This window comes from Dromiciops gliroides, chromosome 5 (genome assembly GCF_019393635.1).
Source record: "Dromiciops gliroides isolate mDroGli1 chromosome 5, mDroGli1.pri, whole genome shotgun sequence".
Classification (NCBI taxonomy): Eukaryota; Metazoa; Chordata; class Mammalia; order Microbiotheria; family Microbiotheriidae; genus Dromiciops; species Dromiciops gliroides.
Genome location: NC_057865.1, coordinates 54,755,541 through 54,773,502, shown reverse-complemented (window position 1 = coordinate 54,773,502; position 17,962 = coordinate 54,755,541). Strand labels below are relative to the sequence as shown.

General features: G+C 41.0%; 1 protein-coding gene across 1 annotated transcript in view; it reads left to right on the top strand.

The window, feature by feature from the left end:
* The window catches only part of CUBN (cubilin), a 294,282-nt gene that overhangs the window by 151,827 nt on the left and 124,493 nt on the right, over positions 1 to 17,962 (top strand). The window contains 3 exon segments of the mRNA XM_043967014.1: positions 8,688 to 8,844; positions 12,665 to 12,778; positions 15,992 to 16,102. Coding sequence (XP_043822949.1) covers positions 8,688 to 8,844; positions 12,665 to 12,778; positions 15,992 to 16,102 — 382 coding nt within the window.

Here is a 17,962-nt window from a genome sequence, read left to right as displayed (position 1 = left end):
ATTTCTCAGTAAAATTCAGTACAAGACCCTAGAACTGAGGAATATGGCTTCTATATCTGGCTACTAAAAAGTAACAAGCATATTTTTATGATGTAATTATCAGTCATAGCAAATAAGTATATATGTTTTAGCCCAATTAATGCAAATTTTTAAAAATCCCATATCCTTAAAGCAATGTGCCACGGTAGGTAGAGTGCTGTGCTTAGAGTCAGAAGGGCCTGAATTCAAATTTTCACCTTTTACATTGTTTGACTGTGGACAAGTCCCTTAGCCCATCTGGACCTTAAGCTAAAGACAGCTTGCTATCTGCATCAATGAAGGGAGTTCCCACTCCAAGAGTTCCTGCACGAATGAAACCACATACACACCATTTACATTATATATGATATAACATTATCTTGAAGAGGTACAGCGGTTCCCATCTCTAAATGGGGCTGTGAAAAATTAAAGCTATACTAATGCTTATCTCATGTGTATAACAATAACAACAAAAACTAACATTATTTGGCATTTGTTGTTGTTGTTTGTCCTTGGTTCTCGAAAAGGACCATGACATTGGGGTGATGTCATGACTTGCACTGAACTGGATTTTTTTAAGTGAGGGAAGGCTGTGCAAGGTCACCAACTTCACTCTCTCCTCCAGAGCCATCTGGGTCCAGTGCCAGGACATGCATTGGATGGTTAAGGCAGTTGGGGTTAAGTGAGTTACCCAGGGTCACACAGCTTGTAACTGTCTGAGGGGAAATTTGAACTCCAGTCCTCCTGACTCCAGGGCCAATGCTTGGTCTACTGTGCCACCTAGCTGTCCCACATGGCATTTACTATGTGCCAGGCACTGGGCTAAGCACTTCAGTTATTACCTCATTTGATTCCCACAACAGCATTGGGAGATAGGTGCTATAATAAGGAAAACTATTACTAGAAACCTTAAGAGATTTAATTTCTCTGTTCCCGGCACCCCAGAGGTTCATCCAGCAATGCCATTTCTTTCTGAAAGGAGAACAGTTAAAGTTTCACATAGTAATTGTCACGAACTTAAAATATCATGCACATTAGCTGAGGTTGATTACTTAGTTCACTTATAATTAGTAGGTGCTTACAAGTCCTTGCGGTAGTGAAACACCACCGCCAAGCTTTTAATACCCTACAAAAAACCCCCAAGGAGCCTATGGATAGATTTTAGGGAGGGAGGTTGAATATGAGCTTGAATGGGAAAAAATTAAATCTTTGTTTCCAACTAACATTTAACTGAAATTTAGCATTTCCTTCAATTATTGAATTAGAGCAGGGTAGATTTAGGTTGGATATCAGGCGACAGTTAAATCTGAAAGAGGAAGCAAAAAGGGGTCATCTAATTTATTTCAATGAATGTCCTTTTCTAAAAGGAAATATGTCTATCTCACTTAATGTCATAGAATCTAGAGACATGGGAGATGCCGGCAGTGATCCAGGGATGCCAAACTCCAGTAGAAATGGGGTTCAGTAATCCATACATAAAGATCCCCACTGACCATAGTTTTTAAAGGTAATATTATCTGTATTTCCTTATGTGTAGTGTGGGGATAATATCAGCACCTGCTTCCCAGGGTGACTGTGAAGATAAAATGAGGTACATGTAAAGCACTTTGCACACCTTAAAGTATTATATACATTCCAGGTATCAGGGTTGATATTGTTGTTCTTGTAAGAAAGTTATCTGATCATTCTCAGGGGCGTGGAGGTGATCTCAAGTTTTCTAATGCTATTCCAAAAGATTTCAGGGTCTTGCAGTTTCCACCAAACTAGAGAGGATTTAAATACAGGTCTACTGATAGAATCCATACAAAAATTCAATATAATCTTTATTTGGATTTTTTTTTCATTTTTGTGAAAACTGGGTGATTCCCTTAATTTTCAAGGAAATTTGGTACGAAGCCAAGAACACCAATTTTTCAAAATGAAAATGTAATCATAGTCACAAAGATCCCTATTTTTCTTGCACAAAGATCTTATCTCTGAAACTGAGGTGTATAGTTTCATTTATCTGTAGACAATTCTAAGGTGGAAATCAAAAGAGAGAGGTAATATGATACTTTGAAAGAAGCAGTAGATTTGGAAGAAGAGAACCTTAGCTTTGCCCCTTGCTACCCATTTGATACCCAGAAAGTAACATAAATCTTCCCGGGTGTTAGTTTCCTCACTTCTAAGATGGGAGTCCCGGCCTGGATGACCGACTAATCACGATTAGCTTTGAATCATGGCTTCTCTACTGGTGTTCTACAGATCCCCGAGGAGCCTATGGATAGATTTCATGAGGGGCAGGGGGCGTGTCTCTGACCTCAGATGTGAAAAAAAATTAAATCTTTGTTTTCAACTAACCTTTAACTGAAATTTAGCATTTCCTTCAATTATTTTTTTCCTTCGTTTTTTTTTTTTTTTTTAGTGAGGCAATTGGGGTTAAGTGACTCGCCCAGGGTCACACAGCTAATGTTAAGTGTCTGAGGCCGGATTTGAACTCAGGTCCTCCTGATTCCAGGGCCGGTGCTCTATCCACTGCGCCACCTAGCTGCCTCTCCTTCAATTATTTAAAAACATTATTCTGAGAAAGGGTCTTCATAAATTTCACTGGATCATCAAAAAATTCCATAAGACAAAAAAACAGATTAAAAATCACTGTTCTATTTGCTAGTAATAACAACTCACATTTAGGAGCAGCTAGGTGATAGAGTAGATGCAGGACTGGACCTGGAGTCCGGAAGACCTGAGTTCCAATTCTTCCTTAGATACTTGTTACCTACGTGACCATCGGATTTCTTCACCTGTAAAATGAGCATGACCTTAGCACCCACTTTGTAGGATTCTAGTGATGATTAAAAGAGATAAATTTGTAAGACCCTTTGCAAACCTTATATCTATCACCATTATTCTCATCATCATCATTGCCATCATCAGTAGTAGTAGCAGCGGTGGTTGGTGGTCGTGGTCGTGGTGGTGGCAGCAGCCACAGTATTAATCTTATTTGATACACCTTACAACCCTTTGGACTCAGAGAAGTTAAAAAAATGACTTGACCACATTCAGAAAGTAGGTATTTGTCTGAGGTAAGATTTGAATTCAGCTCCTTCTGTGTAATGCTCCCCTTGCTGGCAGTATAGGTTTCAGGTTGGTTCTCTTTCTCCTGTGATTCGTTACTCATTTTTAAACTAGAATCATAGGTTTAGCTTTGGAAGGCTAATTAAACCCTTACCCAAAGTATCTGTCTGTTCTGCAATACAGCCACATCCAGAATCAACTTGAAGATAGATGCTCCATGGTGGGGAGCTCACTCTCAGCCAAGACAGCCCAGGACTCTTTTGGGTGCTCAAGTCCTAGTTCTGCCACTGACTCTCTTGTTTCATCAGACAAAAGCCCCTCAAGGTCTCTGTGTGCCTGTACCCACAGCTGGGAGAGTGAGATGGTTGGACTAGTTAATGACAATGAGTTTACTCCGCTGTTCTTATAACACTTTAAGGTTCTGTTGTATATTACATGCGTTACATCACGCTGTCCTCCCCACAAGCCTCTGTCCAAGGACAGACAGCGAGCCAATGGTACAGGTGGGACTGAGAGAGGCACAAGACTGCAGTCGGGAAAACTTGGATTCAAATCCCATCTTTTTCAGTTATGACCTGGGTGAGGCTGGGAAGCCACTCAACCTTACTGGGCCGTTTTTTCAGCTATAAAATGAGGGAGTCGGACTCTGTGACTGCCTTCAGCTCTAAAGCCATGATCCTAGGACTTAAATTCAGGAATTCTGCCTCCAAATGTAGTCTTCTTTCCATCATATTTAAGATCCCTGTCAAGTGTAACATTCTCTGATTTATTTTTTAATTTTATATCAGCAGTCCTGTATATTTCAATAATCCTTACAAGAAGCATGCTTAATGTGTAAACACACTGACACTATGATTGTTATTTAGATTCTTAAAAATATATCACCCACCAAAAAAAAATATATATATATATATATCACCCTCTTGGAGAAAATATTCTCTCTCCTCTCTCTCTCTCTCTCTCTCTCTCTCTCTCTCATCCCCATCCCCCCTCTCCCTCCTCCTTCCCCGCTCTCTCTGTTTTTGTCTCTCTTTCTTTTTTATATGCAAATACACACCTTCATATACACATATAAAAACACATGCTCATCTTATATCACACTTTAAAATATACAAATACTTTAAATTATGCCACCTTTGCTAGCACAAGGAAATGTTGGGAAGGCTGCCAAGGTCCCCCTCTCCTTGGCCCCATCATTCTCTCATATTACAAGCCCCTGAGCTTCTCTTACTAGAGGCCTCATGGAGATGACGAAGTGGAAAATGTTTAATTCATGAATACCAGCTCAAAAGAATAGTTAAATGAATGCAAGGCTTCTCCCTTTCATTCTTTTCTCTCTCTCTGGTGACAGGTTTATCACTAGCATTTTGCCCTTCAGAAAGATGCCTGTTTAAAGCATCTCTTTTGAGTAGCCTTAAGACATGTAAAAAGTACATAGTAAAATTTTTTATTATCATTATTGTTATTATTATTATTATCAGTAAAATGATTAGTTTTCAGCCTTAGTCACATCTGACTGGGGAATATGTATCCCCAGACTTAAAGCCTTCTTTAGTCCCTTCCCTAGATTCATGGAAACCAGGGCCAACTAGCAGGGTGCTGTTCCCTTGCCTCTGCCCCTTTCCCCCATCTCCCTGTGCCCCCAGTGCCTCTGCAGCACAATGTTGGTTTGCATACAGTGCCAGAGAAGAGGGCAGCAAGTTTGAGACAAGCTGTGAAAGCTGGCACCTCTGATGGGAGAGGCCCTGGCTGCTGGTCAGAAAAGCCACTCTCCCTTTGTGTAAGGTATTTTGATGGAGTTGCCATGGAGAGCCAAACTTCAATAGCAGGTCAAAGAGTCACAGCTATCGGCTTCTTTTGGAAGGAGGTGGAAGAGCTGGATTGTTAGACTTTGGCCCTCGGCTCCACCCACTGCTCTCTGAGGATAGGATGCCCACTGGCTTCCACACCATTCAAGGTCCCAGAACCTGACACAAATACCCCAGAAAGAATGGGCACAGAAAAGCCCAGCTGCAGAGGCTTTCACGGTGTGCCTCCACAAAGCCTGGTCTGAGCTCTGCCAAACTGGGTTTTTTGTGGGGTACCATGTTGGCCATTTGTCTTTGATCAGATAAATGACTTCACCCAAGGTTCGTTTTTATTGTAATACTTCACAGCATTCCTCCCTCCTTCCCATGATGTTATCTCAGAACTTATCTTCCCTCACCAAGGGAGCTTCCCTCCCCGTGCCTACCCTGGATCTGGAGCCACTAATTTCTACAGGCCAAATTCAGAGTGGCCAATGTCGACTTCCCATTTTACTAGGATTTCTTTTCTTTTCAGGGTCTAGAGAGTCGAGTCTCCTGGGGACTTCAGGCAGCTCTCTCTTTTGTGCTTTCTCCTTCAAAACAAAACAAATAACCCCCAATTCTTTGGTACTTCTAACTAGAAACTGATTCCTGGAGCATACCCACAGTTTTCTTTTACCTTGACGCTTTCCTTTTAAATCACACATGTATAAAAATGTTTCACCAGACCCAGAAACCCTTGGCCTTTGATCTCTGTAAAGGCAGAGTGTTAGATAGCATGGGGTGAATGGGATTTTGCCTCTGGAAATAAGTATCAGGTAGTACGCACTTCCCCTCCAGAAGGGTGAGCTCCCTCTGCCACCAATCTACACACCTGTGCTTTAACCTTTATTCCCCAAGTGGCCCAACTTTTTAGCATTGTGCAAGCGTCTCCTGGGCTCACCTGTCTTTCTCATTCCCTTGGGGTGGGGGAAGAGCCGGACCACTTCCCCCTCTGATAAGACTGTACTTCTCCCCAAGGTATTTTTTCTCCACATGAAAAAATGGATAGTCACAGTTCTAGGTACAACATCCACTCTAACAAGTGGTGATCATTCTTTTAATGTGTAATAATATCAGTGTTGATGCTCCTTCCAATGGTACAACTTGCAACTCTTCAGTCACTGCCTTTTGTCCATGTGGGTTCTACCGTAAGTTCTCCACAGGACAGGTGTCCAACACATCATGGAGCCATCCAGAGGAAGAGGGAAGGGATCAAGCATTTACCAAGTGCCTACTATGTGCCCCGGCATTGGGCTAAGCACTGTAAAATATTTCATTTGATCCTTACAGCAACCCTTCAAGTAGATGCTATTATTATCCCTACTTTACAGTTGAGGAAACTGAAGCAGACAGGCTAAGTGACTTGCCCTTGGTCACAAAGCTTGTAAGTGTCTGAGACCAGATTTAAATCAAAGTCTTCGTGACTCCAGGACCTGCTCTTTGTACACTGTGCCACCTTGCTGCCTTCCAGTATTTCTACTTTAAAGAGTTTGGCATGAAACTCTTAAGAGAGCTTTTCTATTTCTCATCGGTTTGTTGCTCTCCTTCCAGTTTGATCCTACTCTTGGGATCTAATTAGATCAGAGTTATTGTCTGATGGGTCGTTTCCAAATTGTCCCAAGAGTAGGATCAGACTGGAAGGAGAACAACAAACCCATGAGTCCTTGAGAACAGGGACTGTTTTTGTCTTTCTTTGCATGCTCGGTGCTAATCACAGTGACTGGCACATAGTAGGTGCTTAAAAATGCTTGTTGACTTGATTATCTAAGTCTCTCATCAAGCTTTTTGTAAACCAGCAATTTATAATAATAAAAAATGTATAGGATTGTACATAAGTGGAATGTATTCTCTTTGGAGATATATATATTCATGTATACATATACATATATATCCAAATATTATATATATGTGTACATATATGGAGATGTCATATGGTCTGGAGAAAAATTGATATGGACATGCTAATGACACCCATGTCCCACTTTAACCATGTAAAAACATTGGAATAAGGTTTCCTACATTCACCCTCCTTAGCAGACAGAGATTTTGCACTGTCAGAAGATACTGAAGGCATGTCTCCTATGGTTACACAAGTAGCAGGCATAAGAAGTGGGATTTGAACCCGGCTCCTGTGACTCCAGAGTCATACTTTTGTCCACAGAGATGGGCCCATGAAAATGCCTGAATCTCTCCTGGGAGATAGGCTCCAGGATCAGATTTGACAGGCCCTGGGAGAGGAGAAGTTACAGAAAGCTTCTAGGGAAACCAGTTACTTGAGCAGCTTCTCAAGAATTCAGTTTATGTTTAGCTCAGGAGCCCTTGGTAAGAGCTGAATTAGACCTGGCCCTTTGAACTTAAGGGGATATTTAATCCATCTAGGATGCATTGTGCATTGATATGACGATGAAGATGAATAAGAAATATTTGTTATACTTGTGGAACTTAAAGTCTAATGGGAAAATAGGAAATATCCAATTATAATAAATATATCATTGATAATATATAATTATAATACAATGCAATAAAAAGATACAAATAGAGATTTTTGATAATGATATAGAATAAACCTCCTACCCAGACTCTAGCCTTCACATCCCTGATATCCCTTGCAGGTTGCTCTTTTCTCTTGTTCAGTATATCATGAAGAGAGAAAAGATGGAAGCAGGATCCTGAGGGAGTGTAGTTCCAAGCAAGGATCCTTCTCCATTCATTTATCCAGCCATCCAGTCATCCATCTATTCAGTATCCACTGTGTGTATCATATTAATTGAGTTATGAGGAGGAGAGGCATTGACAAAGGTGATGACATTGAGAGAGGCCGTAGTAGTTCTAGCAGTAAGCTCCTAGAAGTGACTTCAGAAAATTACAGCAGCCCTTTTGGTAATCACAGATTTACGTGGCAATATGACAAGAAAAAAGGCAGTTGTGATGAATCCTAAGGACAATTTATATTTCTTTTCAACCCCATCTCCATAGGTCTGAGAGCTAGAATCAACCAGCTTAATAATTTCATCCGGTTCTCTTATTTTATAGATGAGGAAACTGAAGTTCCTTTCGCTTACTAGGGTCCTCAATCTTTCGTACAGGGAAGGGCTCAGTAGGTTTTTTAAGGGGCACAGCTGGCCTCATGACTCAGAGACATCATTGCCCCAAACTTTTGATGTTCTCTCTTCATTCAGTACCCTAGGCTGCTCACAGTACAGTCTAGTACACAAGGCTTCCTCAGAGATAAAGAGATAAAATCTCTCAGGAACACTGGTCCCACAGAGGCGCTACTGTACCTTGAAGGATCTCCCCTACTCATTTCTCTCTCCTTACTCCCAAAGCAAATATTTCTGCAACCAAACTATAATAGGCCAATCTACAAAAGCACCAACTCAGAGTTTCTGACTCTCTGTGCTTATCAACTTGCATAGCTTCCCAAATGAAGAGAATCCAGTTCCCCCATTACTGCTACTTGCTGCCCATTGAGATCAACTGCTCTGACTTCCCTGAATTGTGGGAATAATCTACTTGACAGGGGGGCAGCTAGGTGATCCAGTGGATAAAGCACCGGCCCTGGATTCAGGAGAACCTGAGTTCAAATCCAGCCTCAGATACATGACACTTACTAGCTGTGTGACCCTGGGCAAGTCACTTAACCCTCATTGCCTCCCCCTCCCTCCCCAAAAATCTACTTGACATTGTTTATGGTCTGACCTTGGTGGATCTTATGTATGAGTATTTGTTGACATTGTCAGATCTGAAATTCCAACCCTCTCTCCTGCCTGTTTCACTTCTGTAAAGGTCCATGATGGTTTAAATGCAGCATCTGCTCCTCTCGTCAACCTTTGTGGAAGACAGCAACCTGTCCCCATCATCTCTTCAAGAAATACCCTCTTCGTGAGATTTCATTCCACCGGTAGCAGCCAGAACAGAGGCTTCCGGGCTCAGTTCACAGAAGGTAAGTCCCGATGTGGATATTCCCAATGTCTCCTTGGTCTTCTGCTCTTAAAGGCTCTCCTTTTCCTGTGGATTGGTCTTGTTTCTCACTTGAAGTCAGGATGGTCCAAAGAAAACTGTCAATGAGCAAGGACATCCTAACTCATTTATTTGGGTTATGTTAATTGAATTAGGTAGTAGTACTGAAGCAGAATACTTCTTAGCTGCTTACTGAGGGATCCTCCTCAAAATTCTCCCTGTGTAGGCTGAGGCAGTATTTCACAGTGGAAAGATCTGGAGGCAGAGAATCTGGCTCCAAAACTCATCTCTGCTGCCTATGACCTCTGTGACCTTGAGCAAGCCATTGAATTCTCTTTTTCCCTTTTTTTTTTTTTTTTGACGGGGCAATAAGGGTTAAGTGACTTCCCCAGGGTCACACAGGTACTAAGTGTCAAGTGTCTGAGGCCAGATTTGAACTCAAGTCCTGAATGCAGGGCCGGTGCTTTATCCACTGTGACAACTAGCTGCCCCCACTTAATTATCTTAATTGGGATTAAATTTTCTACTCTGTTAAATAAGGGGTTGTACTAGATGACCTCTGGTCCCTTTCAGTTTTAGATCTGTGATTCTATGAAAACGATTCCTTTTCTCTCATTCTTGTTACCATTCCCTTGTCGTCTTTTGGTTTTGACTCAAGGCTAATTCTATTTAATATAATATATTACATAATCGCATTAATACTATAGGTGATACCTATATAGTGCTTTAAGGTTTGCAAAATGATTTATATATGTATTATCTTCTTTGATCTTCATAACATATTATTCCCGTATTTATTTGCTTATTGAGAGCAAGCTGCTGTTATTTGAATGATTAACTCCCTACACTGCTTATTTAGAAATCATTATGGGACAGCTAGGTGGCACAGTAGAGAAAGCACTGGCCCTGGATTCAGGAGGATCTGAGTTCAAATCCGATCTCAGACAGTTGACACTTACTAGCTGTGTGACCCTGGGCAAGTCACTTAACCCCCATTGCCTTGCCAAAAAAAAAAAAACCAAACCACAAACAAACAAACTGGTGAGGGAAAGACCTACAATACTGATAAACTACTTTCTTCTGGAGGTTTCTTCTCTCTACTGTCAGCTGCATCCTTGCTAGGCAGGCTAGATTAGATAGATCAAGCAAAACTTTATCTCATTAGTAATAATCTATTTTAATCTTGTGGGCTGATACTTAGTAATGACTCAGCTATGGTTTCAGACTGGCATTGAAAGGTAATTAATTCTTCATATAAGAAATACTTCAGTGCTTTCTTCACTACATTAAAGGTCTCTGATTTTGTCGAGGTGGGACCTCCTTCCTCCAACACAAATTACAACTGTTCTTAGAAGATTGTCTTCAGGAGTTGTCATACCTGAAAAAGACAAACAACACACACCTATCATCCCATGGGCAATAACTTAGTGATCAACGTCCCCAGACATAGCTGGGCTGGTCCTAATGTGCAAGGCAGTCAGTCAGTCATCCAGGCTCTAGTCTCACCCTCCCCTATGGACTTAGAGTCCCTTGGCCAAACCATCAACAAACCAAGGTCAGTTTTAGGACACCATGAGACATCAGACAAGAACACTGATGGAAGAGAAAACCAAATATCTCTAATGTCCCAGATTCATACTATTCAGAAAACTGATTATTTAAACAAGAAACTCAAGTGGGGAACTCAAAAGGGAAAGGTGTGAAATTTAGTCCAATACCAGTTTTAGTGGTATTGTAAAATATTTAGTTTTCGTTTCCTTAATTTCTCTTGTTTCCCATCACTTGGGAGCTAGTAGTCACTCTCTGTTAATCTATTTGGTCTGGACATTCTGACCAGAAGTGGCCCAGAGACACCTGTGGTTTATAGGGTTCTATATCTGTAGGCACCAAGAGTTGAGGGCTCCCACAAGAACGTCCCAAGGTGGTTAGAAATTCACAGTGTGGACCTTGGAAACAATTTGTAGCAGTAATGACTCGTCCGGGTGTGGTAGCACTCAGAATGGCCTTAGAGATTCAGAAGAAATAGAAATAGAAATAGAAATCTACCCTTCAATGCCATAGATTTTCCTGAAGATACAGTTCTCTGAATCTCAAAGATCAGGACTGAGAGGAGCTGACACCTACTCTAGACACATTCTGGGAGGTGAAAATCATTCAAGGAAGCCAGGTGAGTCGGAGAGAAACCAAGCTGGACCACCTACCCCAACCAGCAGCATTTGCAGGGGATGAAGCCTGGCCCTGGCAAAAGCCCCAGTTGAGAAACTAAGACTTGAAATATGAGCAATGCAATGACCTTGATAAAGAATCATTCTGAATCCTGAAGCACTGCTAAATCCAGCTCAGATGAAGAGAATTAACTCCCACAACCACTGAAAGCAGAAACTCAAAGGAAGAAATGAATTTGCTACAAGGCCTAAATAAATACCTGGAAGAAATGAAGTAATTAGAAAGTCAGTCAGCAAGCACTTATTCATAACTTAACTATGTCCCAGGCACAGTGATAAACATTGGAGATACAGATACAAACAAAAAGAAAATCTCTGCCCGCAGGTTTACATATAATGGGAGAAGACAGCACATTAAAAGGGGGACGGGAGCAGATTGGAGGATTAAGGTGCTCAAGAGGGGATGTTGAGAAAGTGGCTAAAAAGTGGCAAATCTAGAGCATCAGAAGCAGAATGGGTTGGGAATGAAGGATGACTGGCTTGGGCCCTTTCTCAAAATGGCAGTTTGGGGAGGATCTCTCCAATGGGACAAGGAAGCATTTGGAGTAGAGTGATGACATTTGATTCCTCAAAGAATGTTTTATTCATTTTGTTTTGCCTCCGAATCTGACAATATTGGTGTTAAGAAAGGATAATAAATTAATGGAATTCTGATGTATTTTAATTATTTCTTTTTTTGAGGTCTGTATATTTTTAAAAATTATCATTACAAAAATCATCCCTGTGAACTGACAAAATGCTCTCAACTCTTTCTCAGTGCAAAAGATAAATTGTGTTGTATAAAGTCATTGGACTTGGCCATACATCGGCCCTCCCATCTCTCCAAAGGGATAGTATGGAATATTCTCATATTTCTTCTTTTGATTCACATTTTGAAGTATAGTCATTTTCCATATATCTTTTAAATCTATAAAGGGATTTATGGTTGGTCTAGAAAGATGTACATTTGTAGAAATAGAAAATGAGTACATTTTTCTCCAAAGTGATGTAACTTAGATCTTCATTCATTGTTATCTAATTAGTTTTTTTCTTTCCTTCCTAAAGGAATGGCTTATTTATAAAGTGAATCCCTTTCTAACAATGTTTTATGTATTGGGTAGAGTTAAACAACCAAGACCAGACCTTTGTGGTGATTATACAGCCAATTGATCACCTCCAAATCCATAATTCTGCTCCGCTTCCCCACTTCCTGTATTTAGGAATACTATTTAAAATGCCAATTATCCTTCCAGTTTCCCTTGGGCTAATGGGCAGCTCTAAAGACTATCTTTGCTGACAAGGCCTTTGACAACTACTTCAGAAGTCAGTACAATCTCGGCATGTTTCCATTCCCCAAAGCACTCAGCCCCTGGGATTTCGATGCAGTCAGTTATTTGCAACTGTCTCTCTATCATGTGTTTCTATCTGTCGGTCTATCTCTTTTTTATCTCTCTATCTATCCTTTCTGTATGTTTCTCCTTTCTGTCTTTCTATTCATTTTTTGTGTCTGTTGTCTATGTATACTTTCTGTCTATCACTCATCTATCTATATGTGACGTATATAATGAATATATCAAAATGTATATGTTTCATCCTCAGCCTGTGGAAGCTTCATAGTCACTGATTCTATCGGTTCTATTTCCTCTCCTTTGTTCCCGGCCAAGTACCAAAACAACCAGAACTGCAGCTGGATAATTCAAGCTCAGCCTCCATGTAAGTTGTGTGGTTTTTTTTTTTAAACTCACAAAAACATGTCTGTGGGAAAGTTAGCTGGATGACTAATATCCTTATCTCCCCTGTGCTAACAATAAGAAATCCCTCCTCTGCTTCTTTAGGAAGTCCTGCATCCTGATGAGGCAGAGAACAAAAATGGTCTAATCTGCCAGAGGACAGCGTGTGTGTGTGTGTGTGTGTGTGTGTGTGTGTGTGTGTGTGTGTGTGTGTGTGTAGACAATCCAAAGGAAAACAAACAATTTTGCTGTGGCATCAGAGCAGCAAGTTATCTGACAGAAAACATTGGATGAATGTGCCAAGCACACACCCTGGCATGTGGTAGACAATAAATAGTTGTAGAAAAATGATAATGATATATCCAAAGTTAGAAAATTATGGGCATATAGAATGAGAATGTAGTAACTCTAGGTCTGCAGATCTTTCATTCAATTTCACAAACACTTCTTAACAACCTTTGTGCTAAGATGCCAGGGTTACCGATACAAAAATTAGACAATTCGTACCCTCAAGGATCTTCAGTTCTATCAGAGACAGAATGTCTACAGATAAATATAAGATACATACTAACAAATGCAGTGACATACTAACAGCTGGAGAATCAGTAAAGGCCTCTTGAAAGAGGTGACCCTTGAGATGAGCCTTGAATACCACCAGGGGTTCCAAGATTTGGAGGTGAGAAGGAAGATCATTTACATGTTGGGGCCTTCAGTAGAAATATGGAATTTTGATGGAGGGATGGGGCTAAGGGGTGAAGATAAAGAGTTCCATCTTAGACATATTGAGTTTGAGATGTCAGTACGAAGTCAAGGAAGAACCATAGCCTGGGTATTGATAGTATGTGATTGGAATTCAGGAGATATATTAGTGCAGTTATATAGAGAGATTTGGGAGTCATCTTCCATGAAAATGGAGCCTATGAGAGAGAAAGAAGAGAAGTCCATGCTGTAACCCTTGGGAATACCCAAACTAAGAGCACGAGAGGTGGACGATGAGCTAGTGAAGGATACTGAGGAGCAGAGATATTTCCAAAGTCCTAGAACTAGTTATGATATAGAGAACTAGTTATAATATAGTGGACTCGTTATAACATAGAGGACTAGTTATAACATAAAGAGCTAGTTGTAATATAGAGAACTAGTTATTAGATAGAGGACTAGTTATCAGATAGAGGACAAATTATAATATAAATTACTAGTTATCCTATAGAGGACTAGTTATCAGATAGAGGACTAGTTGTCCTATAGAGGATTTGTTATAATATATAGGAGTCGGGGCAGCTAGATGGCGCAGTGGATAGAGCACTGGCCTTGGAGTCAAGAGTACCTGAGTTCAAATCCGGCCTCAGACACTTGACACTTACTAGCTGTGTGACCCTGGGCAAGTCACTTAACCCCAACTGCCTCACTAAAAAAAAAAAAATGATAATAATAATATATAGGAGTCAACTTTGGGCTCCTTCATAAAAGAGAATGAGGTTCCCAATGATGGGACGGGTCACAGTTACTATAGTTGTAGCACAGAAGCTGCCCAGTCTTCCAAAAGAGGGAGAGGTGCTGCCTCTGTTTCTAGTTTTTCAGGAGTCAGGCCCCAGATGTTAACCTTACATTCATTTGCATTAGAACAATTGTGAAACTCTTTTCCATATGGTTCCTTGCCATCTTCTCTGGAGGGCCCATCCCATCTGGGCACCACATTGACTGCCAAGCTATTTTCGTGCTTCAACATGTATGGCTCAAACCACCCCTATGCATACCTTCTGTTGGCTGTGTTTGGCTAGTCCTGTGAAGTGTCCCTTTAACCCCAAGTCTGTTTACTCTGTCCGACTTTGTCTGTCTGCCGCTGCTTAGCCTTTCCAAACAGTGGGGCAGTTACCCAGTGAGTTTCCATAGTGAAAAACTTAAATCCAAATCAATTAGTTAAAAATCCAGTGTTTTATACACCCAGGTCCAGGCTCTTTTCCTGTCAGTCCCTTGTTCCAGTTGCATATTTAGGGTTAACAGTTCTGTAGGAGCCTTGATTGACATGGGTAAAGTGGGGGCAAATGATGTCATCTTCAGCCAATCACTGCTCAGGAAGGCGGAGCTTCCGAGAATCCCCTGCCAGAGTCAGACACTCAAATAAAGGAGGCCTGGGGCCTCCAGCATTGGTCTTTTCATCCCGTTATTTATTTTCCATTGAGTTACAAAGCATTTAGATTAAGGACCTCCCTGACCCCAGCTGCGGGCACAGCCAGGAAAGGAAGTGGATGGAAGAGATCTCACTCTGAAGATTAGGGCCCCAAAAGAACAACAAAAGAAAAATGTACCCAGGCACACAGAGTCCTGGGAGGGATTCAAAGCTCCCTTTATTAAGCTCTGAACCTTCGGGCATTGGTTCTTCTCTTTATAAGTGAAGCAAAACTCTATGGTTCAGTGTGTGCCAGGACAGGAAGGGTATTATGTTTTCTTTTACACGCACAGAATCAGAATATAAGGAAAGACCTTCTATTCTTCACCAAAATACCTGCTGGAAAAATAGACAGTCGTTGCCCGTGGAAAAGACTGATGTCTGAGTCGAATTAGCCTGTAGCTGAAGTCTGATCCCAGGGCCTGCTTTGAAGCTCTCTCCCTCACCATTCCCTCCTGTCTCCCTTTTACTGAGGGACTGACCACCACTCTTACTTGATGCTAGACACTTTGGAAGCAGCACAAGGTATTCTTCTTCCAAGGAGAAGCCTGTTGGTACAGTCATCGCCCCATAAAGCACTGGGAGAGGACACAGTGCAAGTGAAGGAGGCTTTAAGGGTAAAAGTGCCCCCACCCCAAATCCAACAGACTCTTCCAGAGGGTATAGAAATGTACTAATAGTTCCTGCCCTCCCCTTTCCAGGAGAAACCAAATTCTGATCTACTGTGCTACCTCCCCTCCACCTCCTTCCTTTCCTTCAACCCTGTGTGGACAGGCCCAGCTCATTAGATTTGTCCCTGAGGAGCTTAATTTTATGAAGATATTATTGGTCCCTCCTGTGTTCTGAAGAACCCCTGATATGGAGGCCTTGTCCAAAGGAAAACAACCTGCTCGTCCTCCTCCTGGCCTGTACCGCTTTATCATAAAACAGCATCACCCAACTGCTGCAGGCCACAGAGTGCTTGGAGACCGCTTGTTCCCAAAGGGGCTAATGAAACTTCTGACTTGCTCTTCTTCCCTATTACAGTCAATCACATCACCCTCTCCTTTACTCACTTTGAACTTGAATCCAGCCCCAACTGTTCACGGGACTTTATAGAAATTTTGGATGGAAGCGATTATGACGCCCCTCTCCAAGGTAATGCATCTTTTGCCTTTATTTAACTTCACACCATTGTGGGAGAAATGGTTTATTTATTTGTTTTTCAAGGTGATAGTGATTTATGGTCATTGCATTTCCAGAGTCCTTTGCCATAGATATAGAGAATAGCAAGCCAAGCTAAAAAACAAACAAACAATAAAAACAAAACTTGGAGGTATGCAAAACTTGTTTTTTGTTTTTTTAAAAAAACACACAACCCAGAATTGCTCAAAAATGGATGTGATTTCCAATTTGCAGTGTCAGGGCAAAATTTGCCAGAGAAGATTTCCGTGGGGCTTACAAAGATCACTTAGGTCAGGAGAGTTAAGATAATTAGGATGGATAAGATAGATGGAGAGATAACAGGGAACACAGGATAATTAAAAACCTGGAGGCTGCTCAAGACACATGGCTTATTTAGTTGTCTTTGCATCTGTTCATTGTGTTGTGTTTTTAAAACCCACCATAACAGAGGATAGTAAGCATTTTAGAAAGAGAAAACAGGTCTTTTTCAGTTTTGAATAGATTTCTGCCAGGAATCTCTCCTCTAGCTATTACATTAATATATATATATATATATATATATATATATATATATATATATATATATATATTCCCCCCAGGGCAATGAGGGCTAAGTGACTTGCCCAGGGTCACTCAGCCAGTAAGTGTCAAGTGTCTGAGACTGGATTTGAACTCAGGTCCTCCTGACTCCAGGGCCGGTGCTTTATCCACTGTGCCACCTAGCTGCCCCTGTTACATTAATATTTAAATGTATTTCTTTGGGCTTTCTTCTCAAAACAACATGGTTGTCCTTTGCTTCAGAGGCATGCTTCTTCTTGAAGATGCCTGTTACCTTGCCTGGGACATTTTCCTTCCTGGTTTTTATAACCTTTCCCTCAAGCTTAGTCATTTTTTAAGCTCTTTTGGTCAAGCCTGTGCTGTTTACACTTCTTTCATGGTGTACAACAGCAACCACAAAAAGGGAGCAGTTAGGATGGTCTTGGGATCAGGAAGATATGAATTCAAATCCTGTCTGAGACATTTACTAGCCCTGTGGCCCTTGGGCAAGTCATTTAACTTTTCTCTCAGCCTCAGTTCCCTCATCTGTAAAATGGAAATAATGATAGCATTTACCCTATGTGGTAGATAATGAATAATAACTGAGGAAACACCTACAAGGTTGTTGTAAGCATCAAATGAGATGATATTTATAAAGTGTTTTGCAAACCTTTAAGTGTTATACAAATGTCAGCTATTATTATTATTATTATTATTATTATTATTATTAAAATCTCATTACTGGAGCAGTTAGGTGGTGCAGTGGATAAAGCACCGGCCCTGGATTCAGGAGGACCTGAGTTCAAATCCAGCCCCAGACACTTGACACTTACTAGCTGTGTGACCCTGGGCAAATCACTTAAAAACCTCATTGCCCCACAAAAAAAACTCCCAAAACAAATGAACAAAACCCCCCTCATTACTAACCTCTCTAAGTGACCAACATCAGGCCTATTTAGGTAGCTCAGAAGCATACCTATGTGTTTAATGCCTCATCGCAGATTCGGGGTCACCCCATTCTTTGTTGTGGGCCCTAATCTTTTGCCATTCTTGTAAATTGTTTCTGATAATTCTATTGTTCCATTGAATTCCAGTTTTCAATTTATTTAAGTCTCTTTGGATAAGGTTCTTACCATCCCTGCCTCCCCAAATTGGGCTCTGCACACTCTATCCCACCAATTGGATCTCAAATGAGTGAGTCACATGACATGGACTCTAGAACTTCACCTCAAGGTCACTAATCTTTTATCATTCTTTTGTTCATATTTATATGGGTTAAAAAAAAAAAACCTTTGC